This window comes from Megalobrama amblycephala, linkage group LG5 (assembly GCF_018812025.1).
Source record: "Megalobrama amblycephala isolate DHTTF-2021 linkage group LG5, ASM1881202v1, whole genome shotgun sequence".
Lineage (NCBI taxonomy): Eukaryota > Metazoa > Chordata > Actinopteri > Cypriniformes > Xenocyprididae > Megalobrama > Megalobrama amblycephala.
Genome location: NC_063048.1, coordinates 6,057,059 through 6,076,689, shown reverse-complemented (window position 1 = coordinate 6,076,689; position 19,631 = coordinate 6,057,059). Strand labels below are relative to the sequence as shown.

General features: G+C 36.7%; 1 protein-coding gene across 1 annotated transcript in view; it reads right to left on the bottom strand.

Moving 5' to 3' along the window:
* Positions 1–110: 110 nt before the first annotated feature.
* Positions 111–19,631, bottom strand: part of si:ch73-242m19.1 — a 41,781-nt gene continuing 22,260 nt past the window's right edge. The window contains exons 27-46 of the mRNA XM_048190476.1: positions 14,756–14,918; positions 14,489–14,627; positions 13,319–13,485; positions 13,112–13,206; positions 12,859–13,023; positions 12,368–12,576; positions 12,132–12,270; positions 10,991–11,111; positions 10,651–10,763; positions 9,300–9,449; positions 6,781–6,834; positions 6,543–6,710; positions 6,245–6,397; positions 5,907–6,041; positions 5,658–5,810; positions 2,080–2,289; positions 1,578–1,698; positions 1,444–1,494; positions 1,159–1,280; positions 111–952 (exon numbers count right to left, since the gene is read on the bottom strand). Of these exons, the coding sequence (XP_048046433.1) occupies positions 839–952; positions 1,159–1,280; positions 1,444–1,494; positions 1,578–1,698; positions 2,080–2,289; positions 5,658–5,810; positions 5,907–6,041; positions 6,245–6,397; positions 6,543–6,710; positions 6,781–6,834; positions 9,300–9,449; positions 10,651–10,763; positions 10,991–11,111; positions 12,132–12,270; positions 12,368–12,576; positions 12,859–13,023; positions 13,112–13,206; positions 13,319–13,485; positions 14,489–14,627; positions 14,756–14,918 (2,742 nt within the window). The 3' untranslated portion in view covers positions 111–838. The remainder of the gene's footprint in view (positions 953–1,158; positions 1,281–1,443; positions 1,495–1,577; positions 1,699–2,079; positions 2,290–5,657; positions 5,811–5,906; positions 6,042–6,244; positions 6,398–6,542; positions 6,711–6,780; positions 6,835–9,299; positions 9,450–10,650; positions 10,764–10,990; positions 11,112–12,131; positions 12,271–12,367; positions 12,577–12,858; positions 13,024–13,111; positions 13,207–13,318; positions 13,486–14,488; positions 14,628–14,755; positions 14,919–19,631) is intronic.

Here is a 19,631-nt window from a genome sequence, read left to right as displayed (position 1 = left end):
TAAAATTACAGAAAAACAAGTTTTTGCATTGTTTTTTAATTTTATACATTTTTGACTATTTTTAACATCTGTATAGTTTTAATTTTTATATTAGTTTTAGTTATTTTAGTACTAAAGTTAATGAAATTGAAATGAAAATGAGTGTTGCCTTGGCAACTAGCTGAAATAAAATATTTTTATTAAGTAAATTTAATGCTTTATTTTATTTCAGTTAATGTTTATTTTATTTCAAGTGACAAATTCCTCAAAAATGCTATTGAGGAATTTGTCCCACCCCAAAATCATTATGGAGAATTTGAATACAATCTTTATGGTCCTAAAAAATTTATTGGAATTTTGTAGTGAAATGTGACCTGGATATGCATGAGATTCACCCAATAAGGGTTAAACATATATTTTTAAATGCAAAGTTTTGATTTAAAAAAAATCAGACCTGTCACGGCCATTTAGATTAGACTGCACACAAGTAAAAGTGGAAGACAGGATATGGGGCCGGTTGCATAAACCACTTAGACTAGTCTTAAAAGTTAAGACTATTTTTTTCTTGAAGAGTGGTCAAAATTTTTAAAAGTCTGTTACATAAAAAGGTAGATTGGTGTACTTGGAATTGGAAAAATAACATTGATTACCCCTTGGTTAACTGCAAGTTGGTCAAACTAGTTCTTAAGACACAGTCTTAATATAGTGACTAAGTTTATGCAACTGGCCCCTGGCAGATCCAGCCTCCAACTACATCTGTTCTCTCCACTGATATCCTGTCTTCTCTCTACAATCACTATCAATAAGAAGAAGTCTCAAAATAAATCAAAAGGTGTCAGTTTGTGTGTTTTAGGTTGATTCACTTGTGACCCAATCTAAGATTCTGGTATGACGGGTGGTTAGAAGAGGCGATTCCATCAGAAAGACTGGGTAACAGTGTCTCTGAAATGTCCAGACGAAGACGATTGGAATTCTGTGAATTAGAACAATGGAATGTTAAAAAATTAAACTCATACACATAACTGATGTTCTTTGTTCAGAATTTGATTAAAAGAAAACAGTCAAGAAGGGTTGAAAAGACATTAGTAAATGAAGAAGAAATCGTTTAATTTTGGGCGAACTATTCCTGTAATGGTTGGCATGTTAAATGACATTTACTGCAAAAATCAATTAACTCACTGTTTTGGGTCTATCCAGAGGTGTCCAAGACTCTCTCCAACCAGATTCAGTGTTGAGGTCATCAGTTGTGTTTATAAAGCTACTGTTTGTAAAAGACATAACTGAGTTGTTCCTGAGCAAACCTGCAATACAACAAGCCACAGACCAGTAGATGCAAAAGGACACATATTATTGTTTGTTACTGTTATATTGCATATTTTTCTTGTTATTACTTGTCTTTTGTATAATGCTTTGGCAATATTGTAAAGACAATCATGCCAGTAATGTACTTGAAAATTGATTTACCTGTCGATGCGTTTCTTAAACGTAGCCTTCTCGAGGAGGAGCTTTGGCGTCCTTAAGCACGAAAAAGTCATTTATGTGAATAAAAATGTTTCCTTAATTCTAAAAACAGTCAATAAAAACAGTTTTATGAGCACCTGAAGGAAATGAAGATTTACACAATGATGCCTCAATATTGTGCATCTGACTTTGTAGTTTGTCCACCTGCTGGAACGCTTCCTGTTTCAGACTCCGCTCCTGATGAAGCTGACCTCTCACCTTCAAAATACAAAATCATTAACATTTTTGCATTTGGCAAACACTTATCCAAAACAACTTACATTGCAGTAAAAGAGTACATTTCATGCATTCCCTGGGAACCAATCCCATGACTCTATAATTCTATACAGAAGCTTTTCTTCTAATAAAGAGTTCTGTCAGGTGCTTCATTCAGTATATAGAACTTTTTAGGGGTTTTATTAATTTAGTTTTCATTTATTTTTAATTTGTATGAATTAAGCAGCTTGTAAACAACACTTTCATGTTTAAGGGGTTATTTTTTTAGTTGATAAAGTATGATGAAGTATTTTGATGTTGAAAAGGTGAAGTTAGTTTTATGGATATCATGAGAGCATCATAAAGCTTGCAGTTCAGACTCACGTGTTTGATTTGCTTGTGGTTGCGCTGTTGCCATAGCTCCGTCTCTTTGCTGTTTTTCTCGAGTTGTGCACTCAGAGCCCTGAGTCGACTCTCTCTGTCCTCCACGTCCTCCTGCAGCTGCTCCAGGCTCTGCCTCCTCAGGCTCTCCAGCTCCTGTCGGCTTTGTGCGTCTCGTGCAGAGCGATGCTCCACGTCCTGCAGCTTCTGAGACTGAGACAGAAGTGTACAGTACTTCACCTAATACTTAAGTATTATTTTGGGGAATCTATACTTCAGTTCTGTTAAAACGGAATAGGCCTACTTGGAATTTACATTTACAAGATAAAAATAATACTTGGTACTCAATACAATTCCACAGACTTAAAAGTACGAAGTACATGTCTTAAATAGTTTCTCATAACATTTTACATTAGCAGACACTTTTTCCAAGGCGACTTTGCATTCAAAGTACACATTTACATTCCGTCAAGGTAACACTTTTAATGACTTTCATTAATAAATCATTAACAAACATTATATACTGCTTAATAACAGATCATTAGTTAATATATATTCACATACCTAGAAATATGAGATAATAGCTTGATAATGTTTACTAATGAACGTATTAAACATTACATGTTCATTGATTAACAGATCATATTGTATCATATATTCATATATTACCTAATGCACTTTTTTTTTTTTTTTTTACTACATTTACAAATATACAAAAACAAAAAAACGTGTTTGGTAGCTACGAGTGATCTGGATGTTCAACAGAAAATTGAACATTACAAGAATGACTGGTCACACTTTATATTAGGTGTCTTTAACTACTATGTACTTACTGCGTCTGGCTGCAACTAGCAAAGAAGACTTACATCGCACCTGTCAGATCGATTGGCATTGTTTAAACACTGGATAAAATCGTGACTAAATGATAGGGCCCACCCTACCCTGTTTTCATGTAAATAACATTTGAAATTCAGGTCTGTAACCTACTTTTAGACTGCTATGGTGAGGTGAGATACAGGTATCTGGTGGCGTCAGGGATCTAGGTTTGGTGGCATTTTATTTTCGGGTAGGAATTTAAGGGCATTTGTTAAGTAGTACCCAATGCAAAATCATACTGGGGTGGCCAGAGTTTATGCAGGGGTGGCCCAATTTGATTACTATAAGGGAACACTGTTCAAACTGTTTATATTACATTGTTTTGATAATTAAATTTTATTTTCTTGAATTTGTTTTTTTTTTTTTCCCATTGATGTATGATTCAAGGAATATCCTGTTTAAGGTTGAGGCAATAAAAACATGTTTTGCACCCAAATTACAATTGTGTAAAGTTGTTTTAGCTAAAGCAAGCATTTAGGTAAACTTAACTAACCACCCTTTACACAAGTGTTGTTACAGTAGCATTAAACGTCCAATGCCCATAAAGGTACTATGGAGATCGACTTGAAGAATGAATGTAATGCATTTATAAACAGGTAACGTTAATATCTCAGGCGATCTCTTCTACACTCTCATACTGTATATTGACATAGAAAACAGCTCCTTCGTTAAATTGTAATAATGACGTTTTCAGAGTTATTACTGTTTGGTCCAACTGTCAACTGTCACTTGAGATTTGAATCAAATAAATACAGGCTTGGTAAAGACACTCCATAATTCTTTTATTTACACACTCGTGCCGTCGAACTGTTGTATAAACGCAAATCTTACTGAGCCGTGCAAACTTTTGAACACACACACATATATATATATATATATATATATATATATATATATATATATATATATATATATATATATATATATATATATATAAATGTAAAAAAAAAAAGTGCATTAGGTAATATATGAACTGAAGTTTAATTAGATTTGATAGCATTTTATTTAAATTAAATAATGATCTTTTAATCATTATGTAACCTTTAATAAGTTTATTTAAACAATAAAAAGCATATTATCTCATAGCTATTTGAATATATATTAACTAAAGATCTGTTAAGCATTATATAATGTTTGTTAATGATTTATTAATAAAAGTTAATATAAAGTATTAACTTCCTTTCAAAGTCAGATTATAATAACAATATAATATCCATTGCTGTAGATGGATTAACCTGAGTTCATGATTAGTCTTGATTACTAGTTTAAAAATCACTATTTTCAAAAGTCAAGCACAGTAAAATCATCTGCTGAAAATTGTAACTGAAAATATTTAGGGAACAGGTTTTAGCATATTGGTTTACTTTAACATCTGCTGTGTTCTAGAGATTTACATAGAACAATTACAAAAGTGATTTTTGACAGGAAACTTTATTTTTGCATCAAAAATACTAAAATTAGAAAATCTCTACTTTGCATTTTTAAAAAGCTCAGAACACTAATTTTTCAACTTTAAATTTAATTAAATGTGTTACAGGTTTTTTTTTTTGGGGGGGGGGGGGGGGGTGCTTTTAATTGAGTAAATTATAAGTATCTATACTTTAACTTAAAGGTGCCCTAGATTATGTTTTTAAAAGATGTAATATAAGTCTAAGGTGTCCCCTGAATGTGTCTGTGAAGTTTCAGCTCAAAATACCCCATAGATTTTTTTTTATTAATTTTTTTAACTGCCTATTTTGGGGCATCATTATAAACGCACCGATTTACACAGCTAATATAACCCTCAAAATGGATCTTTACAAAGTGTTCGTCATGCATGCGGCATGCATGCGTCAGATTATGTGAGTATTGTATACTGTTATATTGTTTACATTGATTCTGAATGAGTTTGAGGCTATGCTGCATGACTAAAGCAAACATTACACACTGTTGGAGAGATTTATAAAGAATGAAGTTGTGTTTATGAATTATACAGACTGCAAGTGTTTAAAAATGAAAATAGCGACGGCTCTTGTCTCCGTGAATACAGTAAGAAACGATGGTAACTTTAACCACATTTAACAGTACATTAGCAACATGCTAATGAAACATTTAGAAAGACAATTTACAAATATCACTAAAAATATCATGATATCATGGATCATGTCAGTTATTATTGCTCCTTCTGCCATTTTTCGCTGTTGTTCTTGCTTTCTTACCTAGTCTGTTGATTCAGACGTTGATCCAGACGTTTTGCCCTTGTCTAATGCCTTTCATAATGATAATGTTGGGACCGTGGGCTGGCATATGCAAATATTGGGGGCGTACACCCCGACTGTTACGTAACAGTCGGTGTTATGTTGAGATTCACCTGTTCTTCGGAGGTCTTTTAAACAAATGAGATTTATATAAGAAGGAGGAAACAATGGAGTTTGAGACTCACTGTATGTCATTTCCATGTACTCAACTCTTGTTATTTAACTATGCCAAGATAAATTCAATTTTTCATTCGAGGGCACCTTTAAGTATAATTTCTCAGTACTTTTTACAACCCTGGATTGAGATCATAACTAAGAAAAACTAAGTTCATTTTTAATCCACATTGCTCTAGATCTAGAAGCATCATAAATATATTTCAGGTACCCGTCTTTGTCTTTATTACGGATTGGTTTGCACACAGCAAAGCCGAAGTATGGACGTGAAGATGAGAAGGCTCAGGGTCGTACCTGCTGAATGATCTGTCTCCTGATGTGCTCATAGTCGCTCTTACACTGCAGCATGGCCTCTTTCACAGCATCAAGCTCTTGTTTCCGAGCAATCTCATTCTGCTCTGATATCATCTTCACTTGAAGAGCTTTGCTTTTACACGACACCTCATTCTGGACACACAGGGGCAACATTCAGTGTTACTACAGGCAAAAGAAGAGGAGAAAGATCTAACCAATGCCTGGGATTATTTAACATGTTATTAATACCAGTTGCCACTGCAGCAGCTCTTTTTGCAGTTTCTCTTGACCGATCACCAGCCTCCAGTGGCTAAAGGCTCTCAGTTTACACAGAAGTCCAGCCAGCTTGCTATTCTCAGCATAAAGATCTTCTAATACCTCTTTCTGAATAAAACAAAGATAATGACTGTAGGATCAAAGTCACAAAAGAGCGTTCCAAGTCACATTTCTTCCCAAAAATCAACAGACAAAACTGGAAATTATATTTTGCAAAAAGAAAACTGATCTCTGCAGCGTGTATGACTCTGAAATATGAGTGAGATATTATTTAAACAATTTAACTTATGGCTATTCTTCTAGCAGTTTACCTCCTGAAGTGTGTGAATGAGGGTCTCATTATCATTGGTGGAGGACAATTTATTTTTCAGTTTGATAATTCTGTCCACGCCTTCCTTCCTCACGCTGCTCACCAGCTGTCGCACATCTTGGTCCATATTCATATGGTATTTGTCAAGACGTGACTGTGGACGGCATAGAGAGTTGAGCTAGCTGACATCACGTACAAAAATTTAAGTTTATTTATTTTAATGAATCAAAATGCACTTTTTATAGATTTAGTCCAAATGCCAACACATTTGATGGGGTCTTCAGATCAGACTTACACACCTTCAGAAGAACACATGTGGAAAAGAGCTGGCGAACCAACTTGTCATTGCGTTCTCTGTGTTTGAGGTTGAGATGTTCATCTAAGCTTCTCTTCTCCTCCTCCAGTTGACTTAATCTTGCACGCAGAGCGGTGATGTCAACCATCATCCCCCGACACACATCCGCCACCTGAGATTAGACGTGTTTACTGATAATGTAGTGAAGAATCGTGGTACTATATGCACAAACCCGAGTTTACCTTTCTGTAGGGGTCAGTGGCCTGCATTTCTTTGGCTTCTAGTTCTTTAACATCCTGCAGAAACAGATTGTTCACAGTTGAGAAAGATGCATGCATCTTGCTGCACCTGTGCTGAATCTGTCATTTCACTAATACAAAATATTTCTATTTCAAATAACTGCTGTTCATTTAAATGTTCTATTCATCAAAGAATCCTAAAAGAAAAGTCACACTTTAGTTTAGGGTCCAATTCTAATTATTAACTTTTACAGTTTTTTTCAACTGCTTACACACAAAATCCTTACTTGTCACACAATTTCTGAAACCTGACACTCAAATAACAGAACCACATGTCAAATCCGCAAAACCATACACTAATTCTCAGCCTTCAAGTATCTTGATTTCCTTTTTCAAACACAACCATTGTTTCTGTCCAACTACACATGGCTGATGTATTTCTTTTCTTTCGTACTGTGTAATACTGTATTCACAACCACAAATGCTTTCAGTAAAAAAATAAATAGTTTAGTTTCAATCTTGCTTTCGTGTTTACCGTGAATTTTTCAACATCTCTCTACCAATTACTTTCAATCTTGTACAGAAATGAAAGAAGAGCTTTAGGTTTTGAATAACTGTGTGCAGGGCTTGACATTAACACCCGCCAGCCCGCCAAATGCGGGTAGATTTCAGCTGTGGCGGGTAAGACAGCCACTCCCACTAGCCACTTTGGCGGGTTGAATATAATTTCAGCCTACAGCCAAATGCAATGCCAAGATCCTCATATCACAAAATTACAAATAAATTACAATTCTTTATCGATTAACTTGCAGTTAGTGAAGGCGGGATTGGCGGAATAGCGCTAAATGACACACAACAGAAGCGCTCTCTCGCGTGCGCGATCAGTTCTCCTTGCGCCTGAATACACACACACATAGATGTCAAAATGTCCATCATGTGGAGTATCTCGCGTGAATACAGTCGGTTATGGCTTAAGTGGACGTAAACAGGTGGGTATGGATATGTGTCAATATATTACAACATGCATTCAGCAGCCCAATTAAATCATTAATGTTAATAAAACAACAAAAGTTGTTAAATATTTGTATACCTACTGTATCTGAAAAAAAGATTTTTTTTTTTAATGTACTATTGTTTTTGTAATTTGCTTCTTTGTTCTTTTATATAGCCTAACAAAAAATAACTTTTTCTCATATTAATTTCTCATATTAGCCTAGGCTCATATTGTCCACCCCTTGCCCACCTGTACATACCAGCTGATATACAATGTAGTCTTGATTTAGGAGGTCAATCTGCATTTGAAAGTTTGAAAGGGTTTTAAATCTTCTAAATCTATTAAAATTACTCAAAATCAAGTAATTTTAGCATGCCAAAGTCAACTTTAATCATATAAAATGTAATTTCCCAACAGCAAAATTGTGGCCAGTGAAAATGCTGAGTGGCTAGTAACTTTGGAAAACCACTAGCCACAGTGGCTGGTGAGCAAAAAAGTTAATGTAAAGCCATGATATACCCAAAAATAGAATATTATGGCAAAGGTGTTTGCAACGTAAGACAAATGTTTGCTTTTGAGATGTGTTTATGATATTTTGAATGCACTGCTTCATTTTGCAAGAGATGTGAGGCATTTTGCATTTTGTGTGTGCAATTCTTGTATGTGTGTAAAGTTTTGAAAAAAAGAGGCAAAGTTTTGAAAATGTAAGCAGTTGAAAAAAACGGTAACACTTTACTTTACAGTGTCATTGTTACATATATTACATGTACTTTCCATAGTAATAACAGTAAATTATGCATAATTACATGCAACTAACTCTCGGCCAAACCCTAATCCTACCCTAACCCTATAGTAAGTACATGTTGTTAATTAATATTACACAGTATTTATATTTATAATTACACTGTAACAGTGACACCTTAAAATAAAGTGTAACCAAAAAAACTGTAACTTTGACTTTAACTGTAACTAACTCCTAGGTACTGCTTATTAATAGTTATTAAGGTAGTTGTTAAGTTTAGGTATTGGGTAGGATTAGGAATGTAGAATAAGGTCATGCAGAATAAGACAATAATATTTGCTTTATAAGTACTAATAAACAGCTAATATCCTAGTAATATGCATGCTAATAAGCAACTAGTTAATAGTGAGAACTGGATGCTAAATTAAAGTGTTATCAAAAAAAATGTATCATGGTTTTTCAAAAATGTGAAGCAGCACAACTGTTTTCAACATTGATAATAATAAGAAATGTTTCTTGAGCAGCAAATCAGCACATTAGAATGATTTTTGTTTTTAAAGATCATGTGACACTGAAGACTGGAGTAATGATGCTGAAAACTCAGCTTTGACATCACAGAAATACATTTTCAAATATATTAAAACAGAAAACAGTTGTTTTACATATTAATATTTCACAATATTACTGTTTTTACTGTATTTTTTATTCAACAAATGCAGTCTTCATGACTATAAGACTTCTTTCAAAAACAAGTAACAAAACTTTTGACTGCTAATCTAGGCGTACCTGCTCTCTCTGGTAGAGTAGTTGTTCCTGCTGTTGAAGGATGTGCTCATAAAACTGAGAATAGCTCATGAAGACGCTCCGCTCACGATTCATTACAGCACAAGCCAGGTCAGTCAGACACTCCTGCAGATGAGCGCTGGAGAACGTCACCTAGAAAACACTCAATGTTTATATATCAGTCTATTACAAGCTATATCAGTCATGGCATTGAACAACGCTATCGTAATCCTACACTCTTTAAAATCAAGCTTCTTTATTGGAATTTGTGGTTCCATTAAGAACCTTTCACAAAAGGTTCTTTATAGTAGTAAAGCATTAAAGTGCCCCTATAATGCTTTTTCGGATATTACTTTTCATGTAGTGTGTAATAACAGGAGCTTTCGAACCGGGTAGTTCTAGGAACTTAGTTCTAGGAGCTAGCCGCCAGGGTGGTTCGCCGAGAACTAATAGTTCCCCTAGGGCCGTTTTCCTGGTTGCATTCGCACCGCCAGTAGGAACTATGAAGTGACGTAAACTGCGCTTGTTGTTGTGACTTTTATTTTGACAGCGCTGAGAACGCCAGAGCCTGAGCACATAGCGCTCACATTCTCCGTCTTCATTAGTTTACGATTTGTTTAACAGCCTGTCTGATATGCTGTTAGATAGAGCTGTTATACAAAGAAAGAAAACAGTAACGTTATATGAAAAAGTATTTTCGTCACTAGCTGAGCAGAAATACATAATCATGTTTTGCTTGGTCCCCTCAAAGTTGCGTTGGATCTTTGTTTTCCATGTTTGTAGAGTTAGTTTGTGGAGTAAATATATAAAAGCTATAAACTGTGTTTGTAAAAGGCTTTTTTTTAAAAAGGCAGGTGCCAGTGTTTTGCATGCGTCCGGCCAATCAACATACACTTCCATCACTGGTAGTTCCTATAGTAAAATCCGGGTACTTCCGCCAATAGTTCTAGGAACTATGAAAAGGTTCCTCCGGTGCGAAAGCCCCTATAGCTGTTTGTGAATGTATAAGAAATGAGTCATCAGTAATTCAAGTCTTACTTCCTGCATGAACCTAAAAAGGTTTGTAACACATTTGAATAATGCCAGCCTTTGGCCTTCATTGGCTGCCCATGAACAACATTTACTTTGACTCACCCCTGCATGTAAACCTGTTGTAGGAGACCTTCAAAACAAAATTAGGACCCTTTAAAATAAGATACTAGAGGCACTTTAAAATGTTCTTCACGGAAGAAAAAATAGTTCTTTTGAGAACTGCTCACTGAAAGGTTCTTTGGGGAACCAAAAATGGTTCTTCATTGGTATCGCTGTGAAAAGCCCTTTTTAGGAAGCTTTGTTTTTAGTGAGAAATATTTACCTGTCCATCGATCTCACCCTCAGCACCATTCATCAACCGCTGGATGAAATCCTCCACAATCTGAGGTCTCTCTAAAGAGACACTGTGTTTCATTGAAGGCCGTTTCCACAGTTCTTCATTACATGTGAAGACAGCATAAGAAGATTGGGATGAACAAAGCATTCTAGACAGGACTACAGTTTTTTTTAGATGAAAACATTATAATATCCTAAATATAGGACTAGCTGTGGTGAAGTTTATTGGCTTTCTAATGACAGCCTGCAGGGAGAATCAGGCCCATCCCCAGTCCTCCATAGTGCTCTTTGATCTCCTCTGGGTTCATGCAGAGGCTGCTGGGTACCTGCGGGAAGCCCCGTGTCATGCCGTGAGCGCTCCGACATCACTAGAGTTATTTCACTGTTAATCCTCTTCTGAAGCGCTCGGATCATGTCACACTCCGTGATCTCCAAGAGTCTCAGTAACTACAACAAACACAGCAAACATACTAAGATATCAATCAAAAGAATCACATCAATGAATTGTCAAAGGCGGCCTGAAAATTTAGGATGTATCATGGCTGTTTTGTTTCATAGCCATATTGATTTAATGATTGTTCAGATCTTTGCTTCACAGACCCCAGTGTTTCAAAATAAAATAAGCAGGTTCAAATCAGTGTTAATGTAGCATTTTATCACCATTATAGTTTTTATTAATATTTTGAATTTTATATTTTCAGTTACCGTTTTAAATTTAGTTTAACATTTAGTATGTGCTTTTGTCTTTTTTTATTAGGTCTTTTTAATATTACTATTTAGGTTTAATTTATTTTAATTTGATTTTTAGTTTAGTGTTAGCTTTTATTTCTAATTAGTAATTTTAGAACTTCAACTTTAAATACTATTATAGTTTATATACTATTATAGTTTTTATGAATATTTTGAATTTGCTTTTATTTTATATTTTCAGTTATCATTTTTGTAATTTTGTGCTTTTGTCATTTTTATTATTATTTTTTAAATATTACCATTTAGGTTTAATTTATTTTTATTCCAGGTTTAGTTTTAAACCAGTTTTAGTTTTTTTTTTTTATTTCCAGTTATTGATTTTAGTGCTACTTTATATACTATTATAATTTATATAATAATATAGTTTTATTAATATTTAGAGATAGCTATTATATTTTATGGTTTTATTTTTATTTTAGTTTATTATTTTAATATTTTTTGTTCTTTTGTCATTTTTATTAGTTACTATGTAGGTTTAATTTATTTTTTATTTCAGTTTTAGTTTTATTTAATTTTATTTCCATTTAGTAATTTTAGTGCTTTGTCTCTTACATGTATTTCAGTTAGTTGCCAAGACAATATTTCCAATTTTCATTTAGTTAAAGTTTTTCATATAATATTTATATTTTATTTTATTTCAGCTGTATTCAATTAACAAAATATTTTCAATAATTTGAGATTTAGTTAACGATAATAACCCTGGTTCATGCACAGTACCTGCCATGTTTTGACGTCAACATCTGTTGCTCCAGGTGGTGGGACGACAGACTGAGTCTGAGACAGCACAATCTCATATTCCTTCTCCTTATCCATCTGCTGGGCCAGTGCTTGCATGCTGGGTAAGTAAATCTCCACCCTACAACACAAGATCATGGGTCAGGTTAACACATACATATTTGTTTCACCACAAACTGTTATGAAAGAGTGTTTAATAGTGATGAAATGTTCATGACCTGTAAAGCTGAGAGAAGTGTTTAAACAGTGCAGGGCTGTTTATAGTCTCGACACCCATCTGTCGTTGAGTCCAGCTCTCTTTAAAAACTTCCAACTGCTTCCAGAGCAGTAAAAATCCCCGCTGGTTCATCAGGGAGTCTACGGGGTCTTGAGTTTTAGACGCAACCTCCGTTATTCTCTCCTCATTTCCCATGTTATCATTAAGGACCTGAAAAATGGCAATGAGATAAATGCGCTTCAACAAACAGAGACGTATGAGCAACAAACATGAGACGTATGGGAATCGAACCCATGACCTTGGTGTTGTTAACACCATGCTCTACTGTTTGTGCTAAGGAATCTCCAGATCAAGGCTATTTTGTCACAAAATTATGTTTCTTTGAATTTATCTTCCAGTCATTCCAATTTAACTTCTTGTAGTGATTGGTTTCAATTCAACTTCTGAACTGAACAGGAGACAATTCTTAAATACTGAATTTTTCTTAAGTACTTCTCTATCAGACGTTGCTGTGATGTTGGTGTCTCCTGTGGTCTGTAGCCGGAGGGGTGCTACATCTCTTCCACTACTGAGCACATCATCAATGATCAGAGATACGCCCAGAATCGCCCCGTTAGCCTCCATTCTACAGCGGTCATTCAGATCGCAGAGGCAGAGCTACAGAAAAAACACAAGACTGCATGATCCTGATGCTAATGAAACAGAGGAAGACTTTAAGTAACTCACAAGTATGTGGGTAACCGACCTGCATGTAATGCTCTATAGGCGAGATGTCCCATATAATCAAAGGGTGGGATCCATGCATTGCAAGAAAAGATCTCCATGGATAAAATTTTGTGCCTAAAACCACAAATAAAGGAAGCAGAACCTGCTGGAATCAATATACATGGACATTCATCTCATGAGGTACATTCTGTGATGCTTTTGAAGGATGAGCATGTATATGCTGGACAGGCCTGGTGGTTTCTCACCTGAAGGCAGGCCGGTTCTAACGGCTGAGGAACAGGGAGAAAACTGGAAACTGGCAGCATGCTGTCACTCATGATAGGGAGGGCGTGGCTCATGTTTTCACTCACACTCTGATAGGCTGAGAGGTTTCTAGAGGACAGGAACGCCTCCCTTGTGGGAAGAGAAGAATGGAGATATTAGGCTTGTTCGAGATGCATTGGCGCCACGAAGACCGAATGGCATATGACATCAAAGTACCGCGAGAGCAATTCAAAAGCATAAGGAGTCATCTGCTCTCCAATCGCTCTTGTGGTACTTTGATGCCGATTGGTCTGCACAGCGCCGATGCATCATGAACAGCCTACTATGTACAGATCAATGATATAATACTCAATTTTAGTTATTCAAAAAATATATATAGACCAGGGTTATTATAGTTAAATAAAACCATAAAAACATAACTTTAACTGAAATAAAATCATATATTTAAAAAATTAAACATTTCATTTCAGCTATTTGCTAATGCAACATTTCTCATTTTCATCTAGTTTAACTTGATAAAAATGAATAAAAACTACACATATTAAAAAATGAGACTAATAAAATAGACAAAAAAACAACACAATTACTAAACTTTAAAATTAAAATGTAAACGGAAAATAGAAAAATAAACACTAATTCAAAATGTTAATGAAAACTATAATAGTATATCAATGATACTAAAATAACACAACATCATCATCTCTTCTGCAACTACCAGGAGATTGTTAATTGAGGGGGGAAACAAGAGTATTTTTAAATATTAGAGGTTAATTCAGGTTGTCAAATGAAAAAACCTACAAAAGACAACCAACAAATGTTCATTATACTTTTACAAAAAATTAAACCTTGAAAAATGTCTAAAATGTTTATATAATGTGTACATTAAAATGTTATAATAATTATATATTATTATATACTATTATTTTTACCTAATGGTTACACCACTGGATATTTCTTCAATGGAATTACAAAAATAAAAGTAAAATAAAAACATTTTAAAAAAATATACAAAACCAGCATGAATACAAAGGTTACATCTCATTGGAACATGCATTTAAAACTAGATTTTTCACAAAATCCTAGTCTCCTCTATATCAACTCTAATACTGTGAAATCTGTCATTTACAAGCACCTGATCATGTAGCGCACTGCGGTATCGAAGCGCAGGAAGAGCACATCCCTGTGTAGCTGCAGGAGCTGCCCGACATTCTCTGAACTTCTGGGCTCACAGAGAGAGTCAATCTGTCGCTGGACATCCCACAGTTCAGCCCCTTTGGACAAACATCAGAGCGTAAGGAAACACTGGGCTGGAAGTGACACAATATCAGCTAAAAACAGCACAGTGTATATTTTATGCTGGATACGAGCCACACTGTGTGTTTACAGAATTATCATATACCGATGCTCTCTAAGCCGCCCCAGTCTGCTGTGAGCCTCTGAGCGCTGTTAGGACTGAAGGAAGTGTTTGGATTCCCCAGCCGAGCAAAGCTCACCAAGTAATAGACAATGTCATGAAGAGCTGCGATAATCTGCAGTGTGTTTTGAAGAGCCTGGTGGCATTCCTGTAATAAGAATACACATACATCTATTAAAAATCACCGGCTGATTCAAACACATTAAGCAAAAATGAAAAGTGACTTTAGTGAAGAGACTAGATCCTACAGCATTTGTCTAATGCATGATTGTTTCATTTTCCAAAGAAAATGTGAGTGGTGCATTATAAGAAACTTGCAACCCAAAAAATAAAATGAATACATTTGTAAAGGGGTACTTCACCCCTGGCAAAATGGGCTTTCAATAAAACTTGGCTGCCTATGCAGTAGAAAGTCAAAACAGAGAAAAAAAAAAAGGCTGTTGTCTTCCCTTTTGCCAAATAGGTAGCAAAACTTCAACACTAATAATGCACTGGGCAGTCTGCTTTGGATACGCTTTTACTTCAGTAGGAAATGCTTCTTGGCAAAGAGTTATAAGGGTGTCAACTTTACAAGAATTCAAAGAGTAAACGTTCAGCAGGAAATAAAGATAACTCTGTAGAGAGAGGAGGCCTAACGATGCTCGCAGCAGCCAAGAAGGTTCGCAAATAGCCTAACAATTTAGCAGACATTAGCTGTGCTCTTGGAGCGTAAGCCTCAGTGTGACGACTCTCTACATCGAGAGCAGACTTAACGACACCCCATGCATTAGGATATCTCGCAAGGAGCCTCACAGAGGGCCTACAATTCGCAATTGCTATCCTAGTGGAGTTCTGATGAGCGGAGGCCTTAAAGTGCCCCTATTATGGCATTTGAAAGGTTCCTATTTTGGTTTTGGGAGTCCCCAACAACAGGTTTACAAGCATGCAAGGTCAAAAAACACTTGTCTTATAATATGCATTCAAAAATGGTCTTATAATATGCATTTATTTTTTACCTTATTTGCTCAACGACTCCCAAATGATTCACTCAATGATTAATTTTTCCAAACCCCTCATTTGCATGATGCTAATCTGCGGCGATTGGTCAGATGACTTCTGCTGGGTAACACGAAGTACAGTATACAGTGCTTGCATCACTTACATTGTATTATAATAATGATGGTGCTCCACTCTGTTCTAAAAATGAAGATTCAGAGAGGAAATAAGTTGTTTTATGTTTATGTTAGCGAACCTAGCCCTTAGGATTTGTTTTACAAATGACTCGTGACTCAGAGTCGACTCTTACTTTTGAGAGACAATAACTTTATATACGGTGCACTTTCAGATTTAAAACTTTGCAGGATGTTTTCATTCACTTAGAGCTATGTTACACATTACATGAAAGGTAATTTTCAAAAATCCATAATAGGGGCACTTTAATAAGAATAACGCTGGGTGCTTCTGTTATGACCCTATGGTTGTGTTTTGTTCTATTTCTGTGTTTCTGTAAGTGTCTCTGTGTGTGTGTGTGTGTGTGTGTGTGTGTGTGTGTGTGTGTGTGTGTGTGTGTGTGTGTGTGTGTGTGTGTGTGTGCATGTCATCACTTCCTCAACAGAGAGATCTTTTATTTTGTGCAGAGTGTTTGGCTGTATAGTGCAAAATCTGTGTGTGTTAAGAGAGTTTGAATGTGTATTAGAGACTGTGAGTATTGTTTGATTGTTTATTTGAATCAAAATTGTTTGTATTTGAGGTACTTTGTTATATTTGACCCATCTGCCTGTTTTGACGCCGAGTTTGGATTGCCCTTTCAAATTTTGGTTGCCTGGTTGTATGTATTGTAAATATTGATTATTTGGGAAAGTAGGGAGTCTGATGCCATTTTTGTTTATTGTAAACTGTTCGATCTTTGTTTTTTGGTTAGGGAGTTAGGTATGTATATTGTATTTTTCTTTTCTTCTGGGTTTAGGAAAGTGATTTTAAAACAAGGAAATTTTGTTTGTTATTTTGGCCCAGTCGGCTCCTGAATAAGTCCAAATTTAAAGTCAATAAATTTATCATTGTTCAATTTCATTACATTTTTCAGAGTCTTTCAAGTTGCACACTTTCCCCTAGATGGGGCGTAACACTTCTCTATATCCCTCCTTGTTTCCTCGCTCCTCCGTCCTCCATCCTATGACCCAGAAGCCGATCGCACTCAGCCATCTTGAAGGACATCTCAATTCTCTAATTGCACCACGAGGAGGTGAGGAACGAGGAGTGAGGAAGCTTCCTGAGGAGTCATGAGCGAGAATACAAAGGTGTATCCTTTGCAGAAGTCTTTCTCGTCGAGAAACCTGACGCACTTATAAACTCTCCTTCCCCTTCATATCTGTCACAATAATTTAAATGTATACTTTACTTTTGCAGTTTAAATAAACTTTACATTTCACATATTTCAGTGGGCATCTTGCTTTATTAGTATTTATTATATATATTGTTTGAAGGGGGGTGTAATGGTATTTCATGTATTCTGACTTATTTACACTTTTAAAGAGTTGGATTCTCATGCTAAACATGGCCAAAGTTTCAAAACATGAGTTGGACGAATGGCCAAAAATTCTCTTCCAAATCCTTACAGGATTCGGGGTCTTTTTTTCAAGTCTGGGCCTGAGTGACATAAACGGGGGCGGAATTCCTTGTACGGGCACTTCTCCCAGAAGGGCACGTGTACACACGTCGACCAGAGCGAAAGAGCAAAAGCACGCCCATCAACGCACGTTCAGCTTTACGGAAGTCGTCGGCAGCACTGCACAGGTCACAGGACTTCACAAAATCAACAATGTCACCAAAGTGGGTTTTTGGTTGTGAGGGAAAGATAACCTTGCTTAATAAAGAACCCAGCGTTAAGTGGAGCTGAGAGATTTGTGTTCTTGCATTACATTGATGCGCTTTCGACATTTGGAATTAAAATAACCACAGAAACTGATAGTTGCAATCACTTTTTAATTGGTTAAAATGAATGGAGAATATTTAGTGTTTTTCCGTGGCTGCTCGAGCCCTCAGGATCGGCGCTTATGGTTTCATAAACAAGGCCCAGTTCTACACTGGATTTACAGATCGTTTGAAACTGAAAGATGGAGCGGTCACAGCGATAATGATCCCGGTCATGAGTCGGAACAGCAGGTGGCGAGTAAAACTGCATCAAATGTCTGTTTTGTTGGCAATAGGCGCCTAAGTGCATATAATGTAAACAACACGAACATAGTGAATTCATAAATTCGTTATTCATCATTCACTATACACTATATTCATCATAGTGATTCAAAAGTTATCCAGGGATAATGCGATGGTGTATTGTGTATTTAAATACGTACGTTTAGCTGACCATTGGTAGCTTGCAGCCGATCTCTACACAAAAGCTGCGTGTTCTTGTGACAGCTCATCACTCTATCTAGCTTACACATCACGCCTCCAGGCTCTCTGCTGTTTTCGGAAATACTCGGTACAGCATTGGTATCTTTTATAAATATGATAAAACTTAAGACTTTTTGGAGATATGAAGGATGCACTACTACTCTATAGGTACTCAAGATTAACATGAGATTGGCAGAAACTGTGATACCCCCCCCCCCCCCCTTTAAATAACCAAACTTTAACAACATATGGGTAGATCCCTCGAGTGCAGCTGATGACACTTTGAAGTGAAAGAGAGAGAGAGAGAGAGAGAGAGAGACAGAGAGAGAGAGAGAGAGAGAGAGAGAGAGTCTCACAGAGAGCCTAATGACTTAGTCAACAACTTGCAATTGCTATCCTAAAGGGAGTGAGGATATCATATCACTTGATATAATTACTCCGTTCTCGCATCTTTTCCTTGCGTCCTTCCCTCGCATCCTGAAGGGGTGGAGCTAAGACGCAAGGAAAGGTAGTGAGGAAAGGAAACGAGGATACACAAAAAAGAATTGAGAAGCACCCTCTCTGTACCGAGAGGAGGTCTAACAATGCTCGCAATAGCCGAGGAGGCTTACAGAGAGCCTAATCAATTTAGCAAACTGCCTGGCCAAGGTCTAGGAGCAGATGCTCTCATTATGATGACTCTCTAAATTGAGAGGAGACCTAACTATGCCCCATGCTCAGGACATCTTCCAAGGAGGCTCACAGAGAGCCTACAACTCACAATTGCTATCCTATGGGAGCTCTGGAGAGCGGAGACCTTAATAAAGATAACTCTCTCTAATGAGAGGAGGCCTAAAAATGCTTGCAGTAGCCAAGGAGGCTCACAGAGAGCCTAACAACTTAGACAACAACTCGCAATTGGTATCCTAGCAGAGCTCTAGGGGGCGGAGGTCTCAATGAAGCAGGCCTATGGATGAGCTCATAGGACGAATACATCATGTCCTATGCCTGTCAAGTAAGCTACATAACAGGGCTAGCAGCCTGACACAATAATTGGCGGAGCTCAGAGGAGCAGAGGCCTCTAATAAAGCAACTTAAGGCAGATGTTATTTAGCCTCTGGGATGCCAGAGCGCTCAGAGCAATTACTCTGGATAACTTCCCTAAGATCTTTTCTTCTCCCTCTGGTTTCACACCTTCTCCGCGCTGTACCCCTCGAAGGAGAGGGACCACGAGAAGCGGTGCTCACCTTCTGGTCTCGCCTCTGGGATGGGCCGGCACCTTCGTGGCTTGAAGCGTGGACCTGGACCGGCGCGGTATAAAGGTTTTAAAAGACGCAGAGCGCACCTTCGCCTCCTGAAACTTCCAGACCAACGTGTGGATCAACGGATGTGCCGAAAAGCTGTTTTTTCTCCTTCTCCCTGATGTCAGCCAGGTTTACCCAGAGATGTCTCCCCATAGCCAGCATGGCTGCCATGGATCGACCGATCCCGGTGGCAGTTTGTTTTGTGG